This window comes from Medicago sativa, chromosome 7 (assembly GCF_051527215.1).
Source record: "Medicago sativa cultivar Bolivia chromosome 7, Bolivia_mono, whole genome shotgun sequence".
In the NCBI taxonomy this organism is placed as follows: domain Eukaryota; kingdom Viridiplantae; phylum Streptophyta; class Magnoliopsida; order Fabales; family Fabaceae; genus Medicago; species Medicago sativa.
In genome coordinates, this window is record NC_140755.1 from 77,294,187 (window position 1) to 77,309,507 (window position 15,321).

A 15,321-nucleotide genomic window follows, 5' to 3' on the forward strand; every position below is an offset into this window, starting at 1 on the left:
ATGTATTAAGCCAATAAACAACAATCATTGAATAGACTTGGTGATAGTGATAGGTCTAGTATAATTCTAGGTAGGATAGGGCTTGCAAAAATTAGGAAAAGCATAAAATAGATCAAATAAAAAAATAGTTTTCTTTTTTTCTTTTTAAAAAATTGCAAAAACAATAGTTTATTTTGAGAAAGTGGATATCATCATACTTACACTAATAAGTTTCCCTCCCTTCAAATTTTCTCTACACATTTGGTTACTTGTAATCATCTTTGAGGATTTTTCCAGCAAAGTAGAACATTTGTATTTGTTGTAGTATTCAGATTTAAGTGTTTTGAAAGGAGATAATTTTGCCTTAATATGTTTTTATTTATGCAAAAAGTAAGATAAAACAAAGAGGGAAAGAATCATCCCTGTGCCACGGTTTTGACGTTGTTCAAACGACCATCTAGTACGGCTCATTGAATCATCAAAATTCAGTAAAAAAATCACCAAATATCAGTAATACAAATGTTTTTGTTAAGAGAATCCATTATAATAAACCTAAGTAAATAGAGTAAATTATAATATATCTTTGTTTCATCTTCAATTGAGTCCCACCAATGAACAATGAAATTGACTTGAATTAATTGATCATTGTGTTGTTGGAAGTTCATTCTTCGAGCCATGAGGTACAGAGTTTGGCTGAGAGAAAGATATATATGTTCATGAAACCTCAAAACTTATATTCTTAGAAAATTACATTATAGCATCAATGTATACTATACAAATTAAATTCTTAAAATATTTATGAATAAGGTCAAACGTTTTTACTAGTCTGATGGTTATGATAACATAGAAAATTAAATTTAATCCATAAAACCTCAAAAAAAGTTTAGATTATAGTCCGTTGATAACATTGGAGAAGAAAAAAAAAATCTACACATTTTTCATGTGAATCAGATATCTTTACGCAAAAACTTAAAACAGAAGAAAATCTTTGACAGTAAAAATTCTCATATATGAAATATCATGGTAATTATTTTTTACCAGTAATAAAGTTAGTACATAAAAGTTTAGATGTGTAATTTTGATAACAAAGAGGGGTAAATTTTAATTACTACTTTAGGTAAATCTTTAACCGTAATTTGTAGCTGAATTTCATGGCCTCGTTCTCATACATAAACAACAACACAGATCACTGAAAAAAAAAAGATGAAGTAAGAAAACCCTTTTCTTCACCCAATCTCAGAACCAAAAAAAGTAACATTTTTGGTGAAGAAAAACGAAAATTGAAAAAAAAATTGCCCCTTAGGGTTTGACTGTGAAATTGCGAAATCGCGTGTGAAATAATCGTTTCCGTCAAATTCGGTGAAAGATCCTTCCTCAATTGCACCCGAAAGTCGCGGTTTTGGATTCTAGAGAGAGAAAAAGCTGGTGTCAGTGTCAGAAGTTAGAGAGAGAAAATGAAAATGGGGGTTGTTGTCATGAATTTTTGAATTTTGTGATCGGAGGGAAAAATAATGTGTTTTTATTGAAATTAAGAGAGATTCTAAGGTTATTGCATTTCTGGGTGATTTTAATTTGTTCAAAGTTTGAATTTTTAATTTTTTTTTACAGTGGGAGTGATCTCAATTTTGGTAAATTTTGGTGTTTTTTGGTAATGTAGGTGGTGAATTTTGTGTGACTTAATGCAATCCAACGGCGGCGCCGGCGGTGGGCCTGTCCGGAATTCGGCAGGGCGGGCAGCGTCGACATCGTCAGCGGCTGCCTCGCCGACTTCTTCGTCTTCGGCGGCTTCCCACATGGGATTGGACTCATTGCAGCAGCAACAGCAGATAATGGGTGGTTCTAGACAGGTGTGGATTTTGAATTGTTTAAGCTGAATTTCTGTGATAATTTTGGTAGAATGTGTGTTACTGTAATGACAAATTCTTCTGCATGTTGTTCTGGTAATTCAGTTGTGTCAGTATTTTGGATCACATGATTGGCTTTGGAAAAGAGAATGTTATGCATTTATTTTAATACATATTGGTTGGTAAGGTTTATGTATTTTTTTATTTTTTTTTGAACCAATTGTTTTATAGCCATTGATACTATGGAAATTAATGGAATCATTAAACAGAACTTGGAAATAATTGGTTGGAATTTTAGTTCTAGACTACCTTTTAATCACACTCAGCAGTTTGCACCCTTCTGTTGACTTCAAATTTCTTAGGAATTAATTGGTCTTTGGTTTTAATTTCTGTTCATATCTGATGTTATATTACAGGCAAGTATAACTATTCTGCTTATTTTATTTTATTTATTTTATTTTATTTTTTTCTGCATTTTTTAGGAATTTCCTTTTTGAACTTGGGTTTGTGTTTGAGTTTAATGAACTCCCTTTTTTAGTCTTTCTTTCTCTCTCTCTCTCTCTGCAGGTGCTATTGTTGACATTTTAATACACTGTTCAATTTTGGATCCCCATTTTCCTTTTATTTATCTCTTAAGTATATAGGTTGGACACCATTGATTAGTTGTGAATTGTAACCAAACAAGATATACTTGCAATTTGCTAAAAAGTGTTGTTTCGTCATCTTGTGTGAATTGTCAATTCGTCTTCATTGTTTTTGCTGCTTCTGTTACTTTCTGTAATTATTAGTAAAAATGTTTGATGCCTATAATTGAGATCGTCTGTTTCTTGTTTAACTTGTAGTTTTCTATCAAATGCAGTCTTCTCAATATGGTGTGATCATTAATATATTGCTGATTTCTGTATGTTCTGTAGGTTTTAGGAACCAAATTAGCTTATGGTATAATTGAAAGTATTTGTCTACTTGTGTTTGTCTTGAGATCTACGAAATTTGCATTGCGGTCTAAGTTATAGTAATAGTAATTTTATGTTTTTTTTTTGCAACCTTGAATCATATCATTTTTGCTGTGGAATGATGACATTTTCTCAACTGGTATATATGCAGTCATTTCAACAGCAACTGCTTAGAAAACCTGAAGGGAGTGAAGCGGTGCTGGCGTATCAAGCAGGGCATCAAGGAGTATTTGGGAATAACAATTACTCATCTTCCACTGCCATGCAATTGCCTCCGCAGTCTCGAAATTTTTTTGCTTTAGCTCAGCATGGACCCAACCAGGCTCAAGGCATTGAGCAGCAGAGGCTAAATCCTGTCCAACAGGCGTACTATCAGTATGCTCTCCAGAGTTCTCAACAAAGACCTGCTTTGGCAATGCAGTCACAGCAGCAATCTAAAATGGAGATGTCAGGCCCCACATCTGTTAAGGATCAAGAAATGCGAATGGGAAATTTTAAGTTGCAGGACCTTATGTCTATGCAGGCAGTGAATCATGGCCAAGAATCATCATCTTCTAGGAATTCATCTGAACATTTTTCACATGGTGAAAAGCGGGTAGAGCAAGGACAGCAGCTAGCTCCTGATAAGAAGAATGAAGGAAAGCCCTCAACTCAGGGACTAGGCATTGGACACTTGATGCCGGGGAATAATATAAGGCCTGTGCAAGCACTGGCGACTCAACAGAGTATCCCAATTGCTATGAACAACCAGATTGCAACCTCTGATCAACTCCGAGCTATGCAGGCATGGGCACATGAACGGAATATTGATCTATCACAACCTGCAAATGCTAACTTTGCGGCTCAGCTCAATTCCTTGATGCAATCAAGGATGGTTCAACAATCGAAGGAAAACAACACTGGCATTGGTGCTCAGTCATCTTCTGTCCCAGTTTTAAACCAGCAGGATACTTCTCCGGCAGTTGCAAGTGAGGGTTCTGCTCATGCTAATTCATCTAGTGACGTGTCTGCACTGGTAGGTTCTGTAAAAGCCAGGCAGACAGCTCCACCCAGCCATTTGGGCTTACCCATCAATGCTGGTGTGGCTGGAAACTCCAGTGACACGGCAGTGCAGCAATTCAGTCTTCATGGTAGAGATGCTCAAGGATCATTGAAGCAATCGATTGTAGGTGTAAATGGAATGCCTTCTATGCATCCACAACAATCTTCTGCAAACAAGAACTTAGGCGCAGATAGTTCTTTAAATGCAAAAGCTTCATCATCTAGATCTGGTCCAGAACCTGCAAAAATGCAGTATGTCAGGCAATTAAGCCAACATGCTTCCCAGGATGGAGGGCCGACAAAGGAAGTGGGCTCTGGAAATTACGCCAAACCTCAAGGGGGACCATCTCAGATGCCTCTAAAAGTAAACGGCTTTACCAAACATCAGCTTCATGTTCTTAAAGCACAAATACTAGCATTTAGGCGGCTGAAGGTTAATCTCTGCCTTAATTTTTATTTATTTGGTGCCCATTTGACTTGTGATCATATCCCTTTATTTCTCATTGTCTATGGTTGTCTTCTGCTGCTTGCCTACTCTTTGTTTTTATATAAGCCTAGCGAAGATATACTCCATAACATCTTATCCTTTGCAAAAAAACTATATAATATATTATCTGATCCTTTGCAAAAATGAAAAAAAAAAAACTATATAATATAATTTCTGATGACAATTGTGCTCACTAATATTCTTTTTCTGTTGGTTGATAGAAAGGTGATGGTATACTTCCCCAAGAACTTCTTGAAGCCATTACTCCACCACCTCTTGATTTGCAAGTGCAGCAGCCAATTCACTCTGCAGGAGCACAGAATCAAGATAAATCTATGGGAAATAGTGTGGCAGAACAACCAAGGCAGAACGAATCCAAGGCCAAGGATTCACAACCCATCATATCTTTTGATGGAAATTCTTCAAAGCAGGAAACTTTTGTAAGAGATCAGAAGTCAACCGGAGCAGAAGTTCATATGCAAGCTATGCTTCCTGTGACAAAGGTCTCTGCTGGAAATGAAGAGCAGCATTCCGCTGGATTCTCTTCTAAGTCAGACAAGAAAAGTGAACATGTGATTAACAGAGTTCCTGTTATAAATGAGTTGGCATTAGATAAGGGAAAGGCTGTCGCTTCCCAGGCTTCAGTAACTGACACTGCACAGATTAATAAACCTGCACAGTCAAGCACTGTTGTTGGCCTTCCAAAGGATGCAGGACCCACAAAAAAATATTATGGGCCCCTATTTGATTTTCCTTTCTTCACTAGGAAACAAGATTCCTTTGGATCATCAATGATGGCAAACAACAACAATTTGTCTCTGGCATATGATGTAAAAGAGCTTCTTTATGAGGAAGGCACAGAAGTCTTTAACAAGAGAAGAGCTGAGAATTTAAAGAAGATTGAAGGATTACTTGCGGTAAACTTAGAGAGGAAAAGAATTAGGCCAGATCTTGTGTTGAAGTTGCAAATTGAAGAGAAAAAGCTCCGCCTTTTAGATCTCCAGGCATGTTTAAGAGGTGAGATTGATCAACAGCAACAGGAGATAATGGCAATGCCAGACAGGCCATATCGCAAGTTTGTTAAGCTGTGTGAACGTCAGCGTGTGGAACTCGCTAGACAAGTGCAGACATCTCAGAAAGCTTTAAGGGAGAAGCAACTGAAATCTATATTCCAATGGCGCAAGAAGCTTCTTGAAGTTCACTGGGCCATTCGTGATGCTCGTACTGCTCGCAATAGAGGGGTGGCCAAATATCACGAGAAGATGTTGAAAGAATTCTCAAAAAATAAGGATGATGACAGAAATAAGAGAATGGAAGCCTTAAAGAACAATGATGTTGACAGATATAGGGAGATGTTGCTGGAGCAACAGACTAGCCTTCCAGGGGATGCTGCGGAGAGATACAATGTACTTTCAACTTTCTTAACCCAGACTGAAGAGTATCTCCAAAAATTAGGAAGTAAGATAACTTCTGCCAAGAATCAACAGGAAGTAGAGGAGTCAGCAAAAGCCGCAGCAGCTGCTGCACGACTGCAGGCATGGTTCATTACTCTCCCCTCTCCCTAAAATTTTAAAAGAAAAGGAAAACTCCTATGGCCTGGGAGAAAACTTTTACATTTGAGTGCCTTTTGATTTCTTTTTCCATGCCATTCATTTTTGAACTACCTATTTTCGATGTTTTCTAATGTAAGATTTATAATGTCTTTCTGAAATCATGTATTTATCATTGATCCATTATTTATTTTATGATTAAAGGGTCTTTCTGAAGAAGAAGTCAGAGCTGCAGCAGCTTGTGCTGGAGAGGAAGTGATGATTAGAAATCGTTTTATGGAGATGAATGCTCCAAAAGATGGCTCGTCTTCTGTCAGCAAGTAAGTTTTATTCAATTTTTGTGTATCTCTAGTTTTGGGCTTTTGGCACAAGAATTCTTGTGGTCAGGTTTATTGTAGTACTGGCTTTTGGCTTGGAATTTACCAATACCATTTTATAATTTTTTTAGTGCTGCACTATTGGCCACATACTGGTTTGTTATATAATTAATATGTCTGATGCCTACTGGTTACAATCATTGGCCACATACCAGGTATTACAACCTTGCTCATGCCGTGAATGAAAAAGTTTTAAGGCAACCATCAATGTTGCGGGCTGGAACACTGAGAGAGTATCAACTCGTAGGTTTCTCCAGTTAGTGAAGTTGTTTGTAATTTCTTATCGTCTTTGAGTAAGTTTTTAAGTATATGGCATGTTATTTTTGAAGGTTGGATTGCAATGGATGCTTTCTTTGTATAACAACAAATTAAATGGAATTTTGGCTGATGAGATGGGTCTTGGCAAAACAGTCCAGGTTAGTCTAATGTTTTGCTGTGTCCGCCTCCCTTAAAATGGGAGTGACCTCTATTAAGTGTTTTTGAACGAGTGATTTTTACACTTAATATTGAAATTCATTATGTCTTACGTGGAAGATGCACCTGTCAACTAAAATATTTCTTCCTTGACCAGGTTATGGCGTTAATTGCCTATTTAATGGAATTTAAAGGAAACTATGGCCCACATCTTATAATAGTTCCAAATGCTGTTTTGGTTAACTGGAAGGTGAGCTTCAAGTCATTTGTTTCAACGATATTCCTTATCTTTGTGATTAAGTGTGCCTTTAACCCAGAAAATTGCATTGACCATGCAGAGTGAATTGCATACATGGTTACCATCTGTGTCATGCATTTTTTATGTTGGATCGAAGGATCATCGGTCAAAATTATTTTCTCAAGTAAGTGTGCCACAACCTATTGATGTATACTGTTGGGAGTAATTCAATCAGCGCTAAGTGTTTTATTTGCAGGAGGTTATGGCTATGAAATTTAATGTCCTTGTGACTACTTATGAGTTCATCATGTATGACCGATCAAAGCTTTCAAAGATTGATTGGAGGTATGTCATAATTGATGAAGCTCAGAGAATGAAGGATAGAGAATCAGTTTTAGCTCGTGATCTTGATAGATATCGGTGTCACAGACGCCTGCTTCTGACAGGAACACCTTTACAGGTCTGTTCTGTTCTGCTTTGATATGATATGCACTGTTGCTGTGATTTCCTTTAAACTCAGATAATGTTTTATAGCCCAACTGAACCAAACATTACCATATCTTAAAATTTCAAGGTTTCTGTTATGTTGTGCAGCTTGTTCTTCCCTCGATAGCTAATAGCAATATTTAAATCATTCATGTCTTCACCATATAGCTTAAGTTTTTTTTGGAGAATTGGTTTTTGACACATGGTATCAAATCCTTTATTGCCAAGGGGTCATACGATTGGCGTTTTGCTGCCTCTGTTCTTCTAAATAAAATTTCAGCACAAAATAGAATGGGCCTGTGTATTGTCCACATTTGATTTCCAAAGAGCTCTTCTACGAGCGGTCGTATCAAAGATATTTGTTGGTTCTTTTTTGAGTGAGAGGAGTAAAAACTTAAATCATCCACATAAGGCCAGACTCAGCTTTTGCCGAGCTCAAGTCCTAGTCTTGCCATGCCTGCCTGATTGCTGATGCTAAGATGTAGTTTGAGGCTTTTAGCCAATTAGTAGTTCTTAGGGTTTGTTTGGTTACGGTCAGATGTCACTTCAATGAATAATGTCAATGAAGTTTATTGAAGCTTGAGTGACACTTTAATTATAAATAATCTCGAAACAGGTTTCTTGTTGTCACCGTGACCTTGGGTCAAATATGCATATCATATTATGGGAATGACAATTGTGGCTGTTTAGTTGTTACTGGAATGTAGTCAAAGCGCTCTGGCTAGTAATTCGTAATTTTGATGACTCTTTCTTTATAAAATATGTAGTAAATGTTTAAAATATTAACTCTTGTTCTATATGTTAATTTCATGTAGATGCCATTTTGCCGATCAATTGATTAGAGTTTTTTTGTGATGTTCGTATCTTCTTGATGAAATTGTTAATGGTTTAATTTTCTCTGCAGAATGATTTGAAGGAGCTTTGGTCACTTTTAAATCTACTTCTTCCTGAGGTTTTTGACAATAAGAAAGCCTTCAATGATTGGTTCTCGAAACCATTTCAAAAGGAAGATCCCAACCAAAATGCAGAGGATGATTGGCTTGAGACAGAGAAGAAAGTTATCATTATCCATCGGCTTCATCAGATTCTTGAGCCTTTCATGCTCAGGCGTCGTGTTGAAGAGGTTGAAGGCTCGCTACCACCAAAGGTTTGACTACAGCTCTTAACCTTTTACTCTAAAGTGTGGCATAATTCTGTTTTTTTGTTTTTTATGAACGGAATAATCCTGATACCAGTGTTGCATTGCAGGTATCTATAGTTTTGCGCTGTAGAATGTCAGCCTTCCAGAGTGCCATTTATGACTGGATTAAATCCACCGGAACTCTTCGTCTTAATCCTGAGGAGGAGCAACGTCGGATGGAAAAAAGTCCAGTCTACCAGGCAAAGCAATATAAAACTTTAAATAACAGATGCATGGAGCTACGTAAAACATGCAACCATCCATTGCTTAATTACCCATTCTTTAGTGATTTATCTAAAGATTTTATGATAAAATGTTGTGGGAAATTGTGGATGCTGGATAGAATTCTCATAAAACTTCAAAGAACAGGACATCGAGTTCTGCTGTTCAGTACCATGACAAAACTCCTAGACATATTGGAAGAGTACCTGCAATGGCGACGACTTGTGTACAGAAGAATTGATGGGACAACAGCTTTGGAAGACCGCGAATCAGCTATAGTGGACTTCAATAGCCCTAATTCGGACTGTTTCATCTTCCTGCTTAGTATTCGGGCTGCTGGGAGAGGCCTTAACCTTCAGTCAGCTGACACAGTTGTCATTTATGATCCCGACCCAAACCCTAAAAATGAGGAGCAGGCTGTGGCCAGAGCTCATCGCATTGGACAAAAAAGAGAAGTCAAAGTCATCTACATGGAAGCTGTTGTTGACAAAATCTCTAGCCATCAGAAGGAGGATGAAATGAGAAGTGGAGGCGCTATTGATATGGAGGATGAGCTTGCAGGTAAGGATCGATATATAGGATCCATTGAGAGCCTCATAAGGAGCAATATTCAGCAATATAAGATAGATATGGCTGATGAGGTTATTAATGCTGGACGCTTTGATCAAAGGACAACACATGAAGAGAGACGTTTGACTTTGGAGACATTATTGCATGATGAAGAAAGGTGCCAAGAAACCGTCCACGATGTTCCTTCGTTGCAGGAGGTAAATCGCATGATTGCTAGGAATGAAGAGGAAGTTGAACTGTTTGATCAAATGGATGAAGAAGAGGATTGGCTTGAGGAGATGACTCGGTATGATCAGGTCCCTGATTGGATTCGAGCCAGTACAAGAGAAGTGAATGCTGCTATTGCTGCTTCATCAAAAAGACCATCAAAGAAGAATGCTTTATCTGGTGGTAATATTGTATTGGAATCCACTGAAATTGGTTCTGAAAGGAGAAGGGGACGACCAAAGGGAAAAAAGAATCCTAGTTATAAAGAGTTGGAAGATTCCTCTGAAGAAATATCTGAAGACAGAAATGAAGATTCTGCACATGATGAAGGGGAGATAGGAGAGTTTGAAGATGATGGGTATAGTGGGGCTGATATAGCGCAACCTGTGGATAAAGATAAGTTGGATGATGTTACTCCTTCTGATGCTGAATATGAATGTCCTAGGTCTTCTTCAGAAAGTGCTAGAAATAATAATGTGGTTGAAGGTGGTTCCTCAGCATCATCCGCAGGCGTTCAAAGATTGACACAAGCAGTGTCACCATCAGTTTCTTCTCAGAAATTTGCTTCCCTGTCTGCGCTGGATGCCAAGCCAAGTTCGATCTCAAAAAAGATGGTACATGGCTTCATTTTGTATTTTGAATATTTTATTCTTTTGCCAGGTGGTTTTATTCTATTGCATTCTTATTAATATCTTCTGATAAAATTTAACAGGGAGATGAGTTAGAGGAAGGGGAAATTGCAGTATCTGGTGAATCTCACATGTATCATCAACAGTCGGGAAGTTGGATTCATGATCGTGATGAAGGTGAGGAAGAACAAGTTTTGCAGAAACCCAAGATTAAACGTAAACGTAGTCTTCGTGTTCGGCCTCGTCACACCATGGAAAGGCCTGAGGATAAGTCTGGCAGTGAGATGGCATCTCTTCAACGTGGACAATCATTTCTTTTACCAGACAAAAAATATCCATTGCAATCAAGGATCAACCAAGAATCAAAAACATTTGGAGATTCCAGTTCCAACAAGCACGACAAGAATGAATCAATATTAAAAAATAAGCGAAAGTTACCTGCAAGGAAAGTAGCTAATGCATCCAAATTACATGTCTCACCGAAGTCCAGTCGTTTGAATTGCACATCCGCTCCTTCAGAAGACAATGATGAGCACTCTAGAGAAAGGTTGAAGGGGAAGCCTAACAATTTACGTGGATCTTCAGCTCATGTCACTGATATGACTGAAATTATACAGAGACGGGTATGCATCATTAAGTAATCAATGTTGTGTTTACTTTTCTGCATCTATCTTATTTTTTCCTGAATAGAATTGATCTCATTGAATGTTTTAAGGACTTCCAACAGAAACCCTTACCAATCTTACACAAAATTATAATAAAATATAAATATATTTGAAATGAGTTTTTGGGCATCTGATCGCAGGTTTCTTTACCACATGGTCATGTGACCCTGACAATATTACTTAATTTGCTCTGTTTTTTCACCAAAACTTTCGGTTGGCTGTGCAAATTTTAATCTCGCCTCCTTTTTGTTAACCTTTATGTTGAATAATCTATTTGGATATGTTTCCTGTCATTGTTTGTCTGCCTGCTCACTACGTGGAAGTATACGAACTCATACAACTTGTGTACTTGCAGTGCAAAAGTGTAATTAGCAAGATCCAAAGGAGAATAGACAAGGAAGGCCATCAAATTGTACCTTTGCTGACAGATTTATGGAAGAGGATTGAGAATTCTGGGTTCGCTGGTGGTTCTGGGAACAATCTCTTGGATTTAAGAAAGATTGACCAGCGAATCAATAGATTGGAGTACAGTGGAGTAATGGAGTTTGTTTTTGATGCGCAATTCATGTTGAAGAGTGCAATGCAGTTCTATGGGTACTCATACGAGGTGAGATTTCTTATCATTGTTCAAAATGGCTTTTCCAGAAACATAAACTGATTAATTGTATTTTGCATGATTAAGGTGGCTGTCGAATGAAATTGATAATGACCTAGGATTGTTTATATATGATCTCTATTTTTGCAAAGGTTAAAAGTTTGAGTGATCATTATTTACAGGTAAGAACTGAAGCAAGGAAAGTTCATGATCTCTTCTTTGACATCTTGAAAACCACATTTTCCGACATTGACTTCGGAGAAGCGAAAAGTGCACTTTCCTTTACGAGTCAAATTTCTGCCAACGCTGGAGCATCCTCAAAGCAAGCAACTGTTTTTCCAAGTAAGAGGAAGAGAGGGAAAAATGATATGGAGACTGATCCAATCCCTACACAAAAGCCACTGCAACGTGGATCCATTTCCAACGGCGAAAGTAGCAGGATCAAAGTCCAATTGCCTCAGAAGGCATCAAGAACTGGAAGTGGTAGTGGCAGTGTCAGGGAGCAACTTCAACAGGATAGTCCTTCACTGCTTACTCACCCAGGTGACCTAGTTGTATGCAAGAAGAAAAGAAATGAGAGGGGGGATAAATCATCGGCGAAGCTTAGGATCGGTTCAGCTGGTCCTGTTTCACCACATATCATGGTTCATGCTGTTACGAGCAGTCCAATTCCAGGGTCAGGTTCTACCCCTAGGGCTGGCCATGCACATACATCAAATGGGTCTGGCGGGTCGGTTGGATGGGCGAACCCCGTGAAGCGGATGAGAACAGATTCAGGGAAAAGGAGACCAAGCCATATGTAGATTTTTTTTCAAGTGATACAAAGGATGGTATATAATTGGCAACATTGCTGTTAGTTTCAGGAAGAAAAAAAAATTTAGTGGCCCTTGTTATCCATTGATAGAGTTGTTCAGCCTAAACTGTTAATAATATAGAGTTAGGTCCTCCTGTGTATTTTAGAGCTACCTTCAATGGGGTTATACTACAGGCGATTTAATTTTTTCATTGGGTATATGCTGCATCTTGCAGGAACTGATTTTACCTTAGACATATCTGCTGGTGAGTGACTTGCTGGTTCATATTAGTCCGTCCATTCAAGATTTCAAGGATTAATAATTAGTTTCTACATGGTATTGTTTTTCCCCCATTGACAACAAATCCTTCCAAATTATAGTTATAGATAGTTAAGTTATGAATTTTTCATTTGAACTAACCGAAAGTTAATTTACTGTGGATTATATATATACTCTGAAAGTTTATTTATTTTTTTACAATTGAAAACATAATTTATATAATTATTGTCACAGTCACACTAGGTAAACTCTATCAGAGTTTAGTAGAAAAAGATTATGGACTCATCCTACAACAACAACCAAGCTTTATCCTATCAAGTGTGATCGGCTACATGAATCAAACAACCATAGTGTTCTATCAAAAACCATGTTTTTCTCCAACTCATTTATCTCTTGATCCTTAAACTATATTTTTATCGTAAAATATAAACTTTAAACAATAATTTTTTATAAAATACTTTGTTCAATAATATCATATATGAAATTTGTACTGGTTTATCTAGTTTTCATATCATCCACTTCAAAAATATTAAAATGAGGTTATGCTACATATGGTGTGTATAATAGTACTATATCCAGGCCTATATATAAGAAAACGTTGAATAAAAAAAATGTTGTATTTGAGAGTGGGAGTTTGGATGCTGAAGAGAGTTATTCCGTTGGGAAAATAATTGCTTCAACACCTTATATTTGAATAGGGAAGAGTTAAATTTAGATACAATACTTGTGATGGTTTTGTGTGGAAAGAAGGTCCATTGGGATGTTACACACTTACACTGGTAGCTCTGCTTATAAAGTTCTGACAAACAGTAATATCCTGTTGGATGAGGATTTCAATATGAAGGTGTGGCATAATTTTATTCCTGTGTGAGAAAGACAACATGGCCATTTGCTTTTTTAATGTCCTCTTTTGTTTCAAAAGTTTGGATGTGTCTCGTTGATTGAGGATAGATGATTAGCATAACATTGAAAACTCTAACTCAATTTATTTTCGGGTTGAATTCTAGGAGGAAAAGTGAAACAATATGGTTTGCATGTTTATGATATTTGAAAGGTTAGAAATGCAAAAAAAAAAAAAAAAAAAAACCACAGTAAAGTTGAGATCATTTTAGAAACATGTTAAAATGCTATCTTGAATTGGTCGTCTTCAAAATCAACATTGTTTGATCTTCCTTTGGTTGGTAGCTGTTTTTTACTTGGTTTAGTTGAAATGGTCATTTTATGAGCAGAATTGATAGGTTCTTGATCTCCAAATAGTGAAGTTAGTTGTGGCTTAATTGTTCTTAAATAACGTTATTAGGAGGACTGTTTTATCACTCTCCTATTAGGTTGTTTGATGATGATACTAATTAGGGGTTGATGGATTTCTCAGGTTATCAGGATTTTATTAGGAATAAGCGGAGGTCGCTTGAGGTCGATGGTTGAGGCATCACTATTCCTATTTAGGACTTTAAATGTTGATTGTGTGGTTGCAAAAAGTCTGAAAAGGCTGTCAAATTTTTGTATCGTCATGTTGACCAAAAAAAGAAGATAAAAGAGTTAAGAAGTTGACAAAATATCTCAAAGCACCATGATAATTTGATTGAATCTTCTTCTCTATCCCTAATCTCTTCATTTTGATAGATCAGAAGCACATACACACATACATTCTCTTCCTGTATCAAATTCATATGAATACATACTTCATATATCTGAACTTGTTCTCAAAGTTAAGAATAAGTCAAAAATTCAAAAGGATCATAATTCAAACCCTCTTTATTGTGACTGGTATTTTTTACTTTAATAATTTCACAGAAAAGTTTGGTGAGCCACCAATGCCTCTATCTCAGACTTTTCACACTTTACTATGTTTTCTGGTCCAACTGTCTTGTTATTACTCGTCATTTTTAACACTTCTTTTTCCTTGTGCTCTTGAATCCGATGATATTAATTACTCATTCCGTCCCAAAATAAGTGACATTGTTGACTGTTACGCACATGTCAATGCACATCTTTGAACTTTAATACTCCCTCCGTTCCTTTTTAATTTTCACTTTTGTAGAATTTTTTTGTTTCTAATTAACTGCGACTTTCAAAGCTCGGTACAACATTAAATGTTGTTTTACCTATATTACTCTTAGTTATTTATTGCAGGGAGATAAATATATGAAATGAGATATTAAATGATGACGGCTAATATGGGAAAAAGATAAATCGTTGCATCAAAAGTAGTAAAATATACTTGTTATCTTGGTTTGTGTATAAAGTCAAAAAGTGACAATTAAAAAGGAACGGATGGAGTATCTTGAATTATGTATTAAAAAAATTATAAAAGTTTGATATTTTGAAAATTTTCGTTGAGACAAACCCAACATTTTATGTTACCATTTGTTTTTATATAATAGTAGAAAAATATGGTCAAAATATGTTAGGTGAATAGTGCACATAGTCAAACTAGGTCACTTATTTTGAGACGGAGCAAGTAAAAAAAAAATTATGAACCAAAACTTTACATTCTTCATCTTTAATACATTTTACTTGATCAAAGTCTCCAGACGTGGATCGTAAAGCCATTGGAAGCGAATAAGGAGTCATGAGTGTGGAGAAGGTGGAAATACGCCACAATTAGGGTGAATATCATATTGTTATGTTAAGAGGACACCACAATCAGGTTGCAGGTTCTGATTGATAAGTCGATGATTAGCGCCACGGCAAACCGATAAGTCAGAAATACATATCCTAGAACCAAAGAGAACAAACTCTCCATTTTTACTCAATAAAAAATCATCATTTTAGGAATGGAAATGAGTTGAGTTGAACTTGTCTGAGTTC

The 15,321-nt window shown here is 36.7% G+C and overlaps 1 protein-coding gene across 1 annotated transcript; it reads left to right on the plus strand.

Annotated features, from left to right (window-relative positions):
- The first annotated feature begins 1,144 nt into the window (after positions 1–1,144).
- LOC146908735 (chromatin remodeling ATPase BRAHMA-like) lies at positions 1,145–12,595 on the plus strand. The gene is made up of 15 exons (XM_085729816.1): positions 1,145–1,524; positions 1,637–1,826; positions 2,928–4,250; positions 4,526–5,839; positions 6,059–6,174; positions 6,387–6,474; positions 6,561–6,647; positions 6,803–6,895; positions 6,984–7,067; positions 7,140–7,343; positions 8,274–8,516; positions 8,618–10,162; positions 10,261–10,800; positions 11,198–11,449; positions 11,620–12,595. The coding sequence occupies exons 2-15, from the start codon at positions 1,659–1,661 to the stop codon at positions 12,238–12,240; spliced, it is 6,678 nt and encodes a 2,225-aa protein (XP_085585942.1). The 5' UTR covers positions 1,145–1,524; positions 1,637–1,658; the 3' UTR covers positions 12,241–12,595.
- Positions 12,596–15,321: the final 2,726 nt, after the last annotated feature.

Coding starts and splice junctions, on each gene's coding strand:
- LOC146908735 (XM_085729816.1), top strand. CDS start 1,659: ATGCAATCCAACGGCGGCGCCGGCGGTGGGCCTGTCCGGAATTCGGCA. Junction 6,648..6,802: donor GTCTTGGCAAAACAGTCCAG/GTTAGTCTAATG, acceptor TTCCTTGACCAG/GTTATGGCGTTAATTGCCTA. Junction 7,068..7,139: donor GGTCAAAATTATTTTCTCAA/GTAAGTGTGCCA, acceptor TTTTATTTGCAG/GAGGTTATGGCTATGAAATT.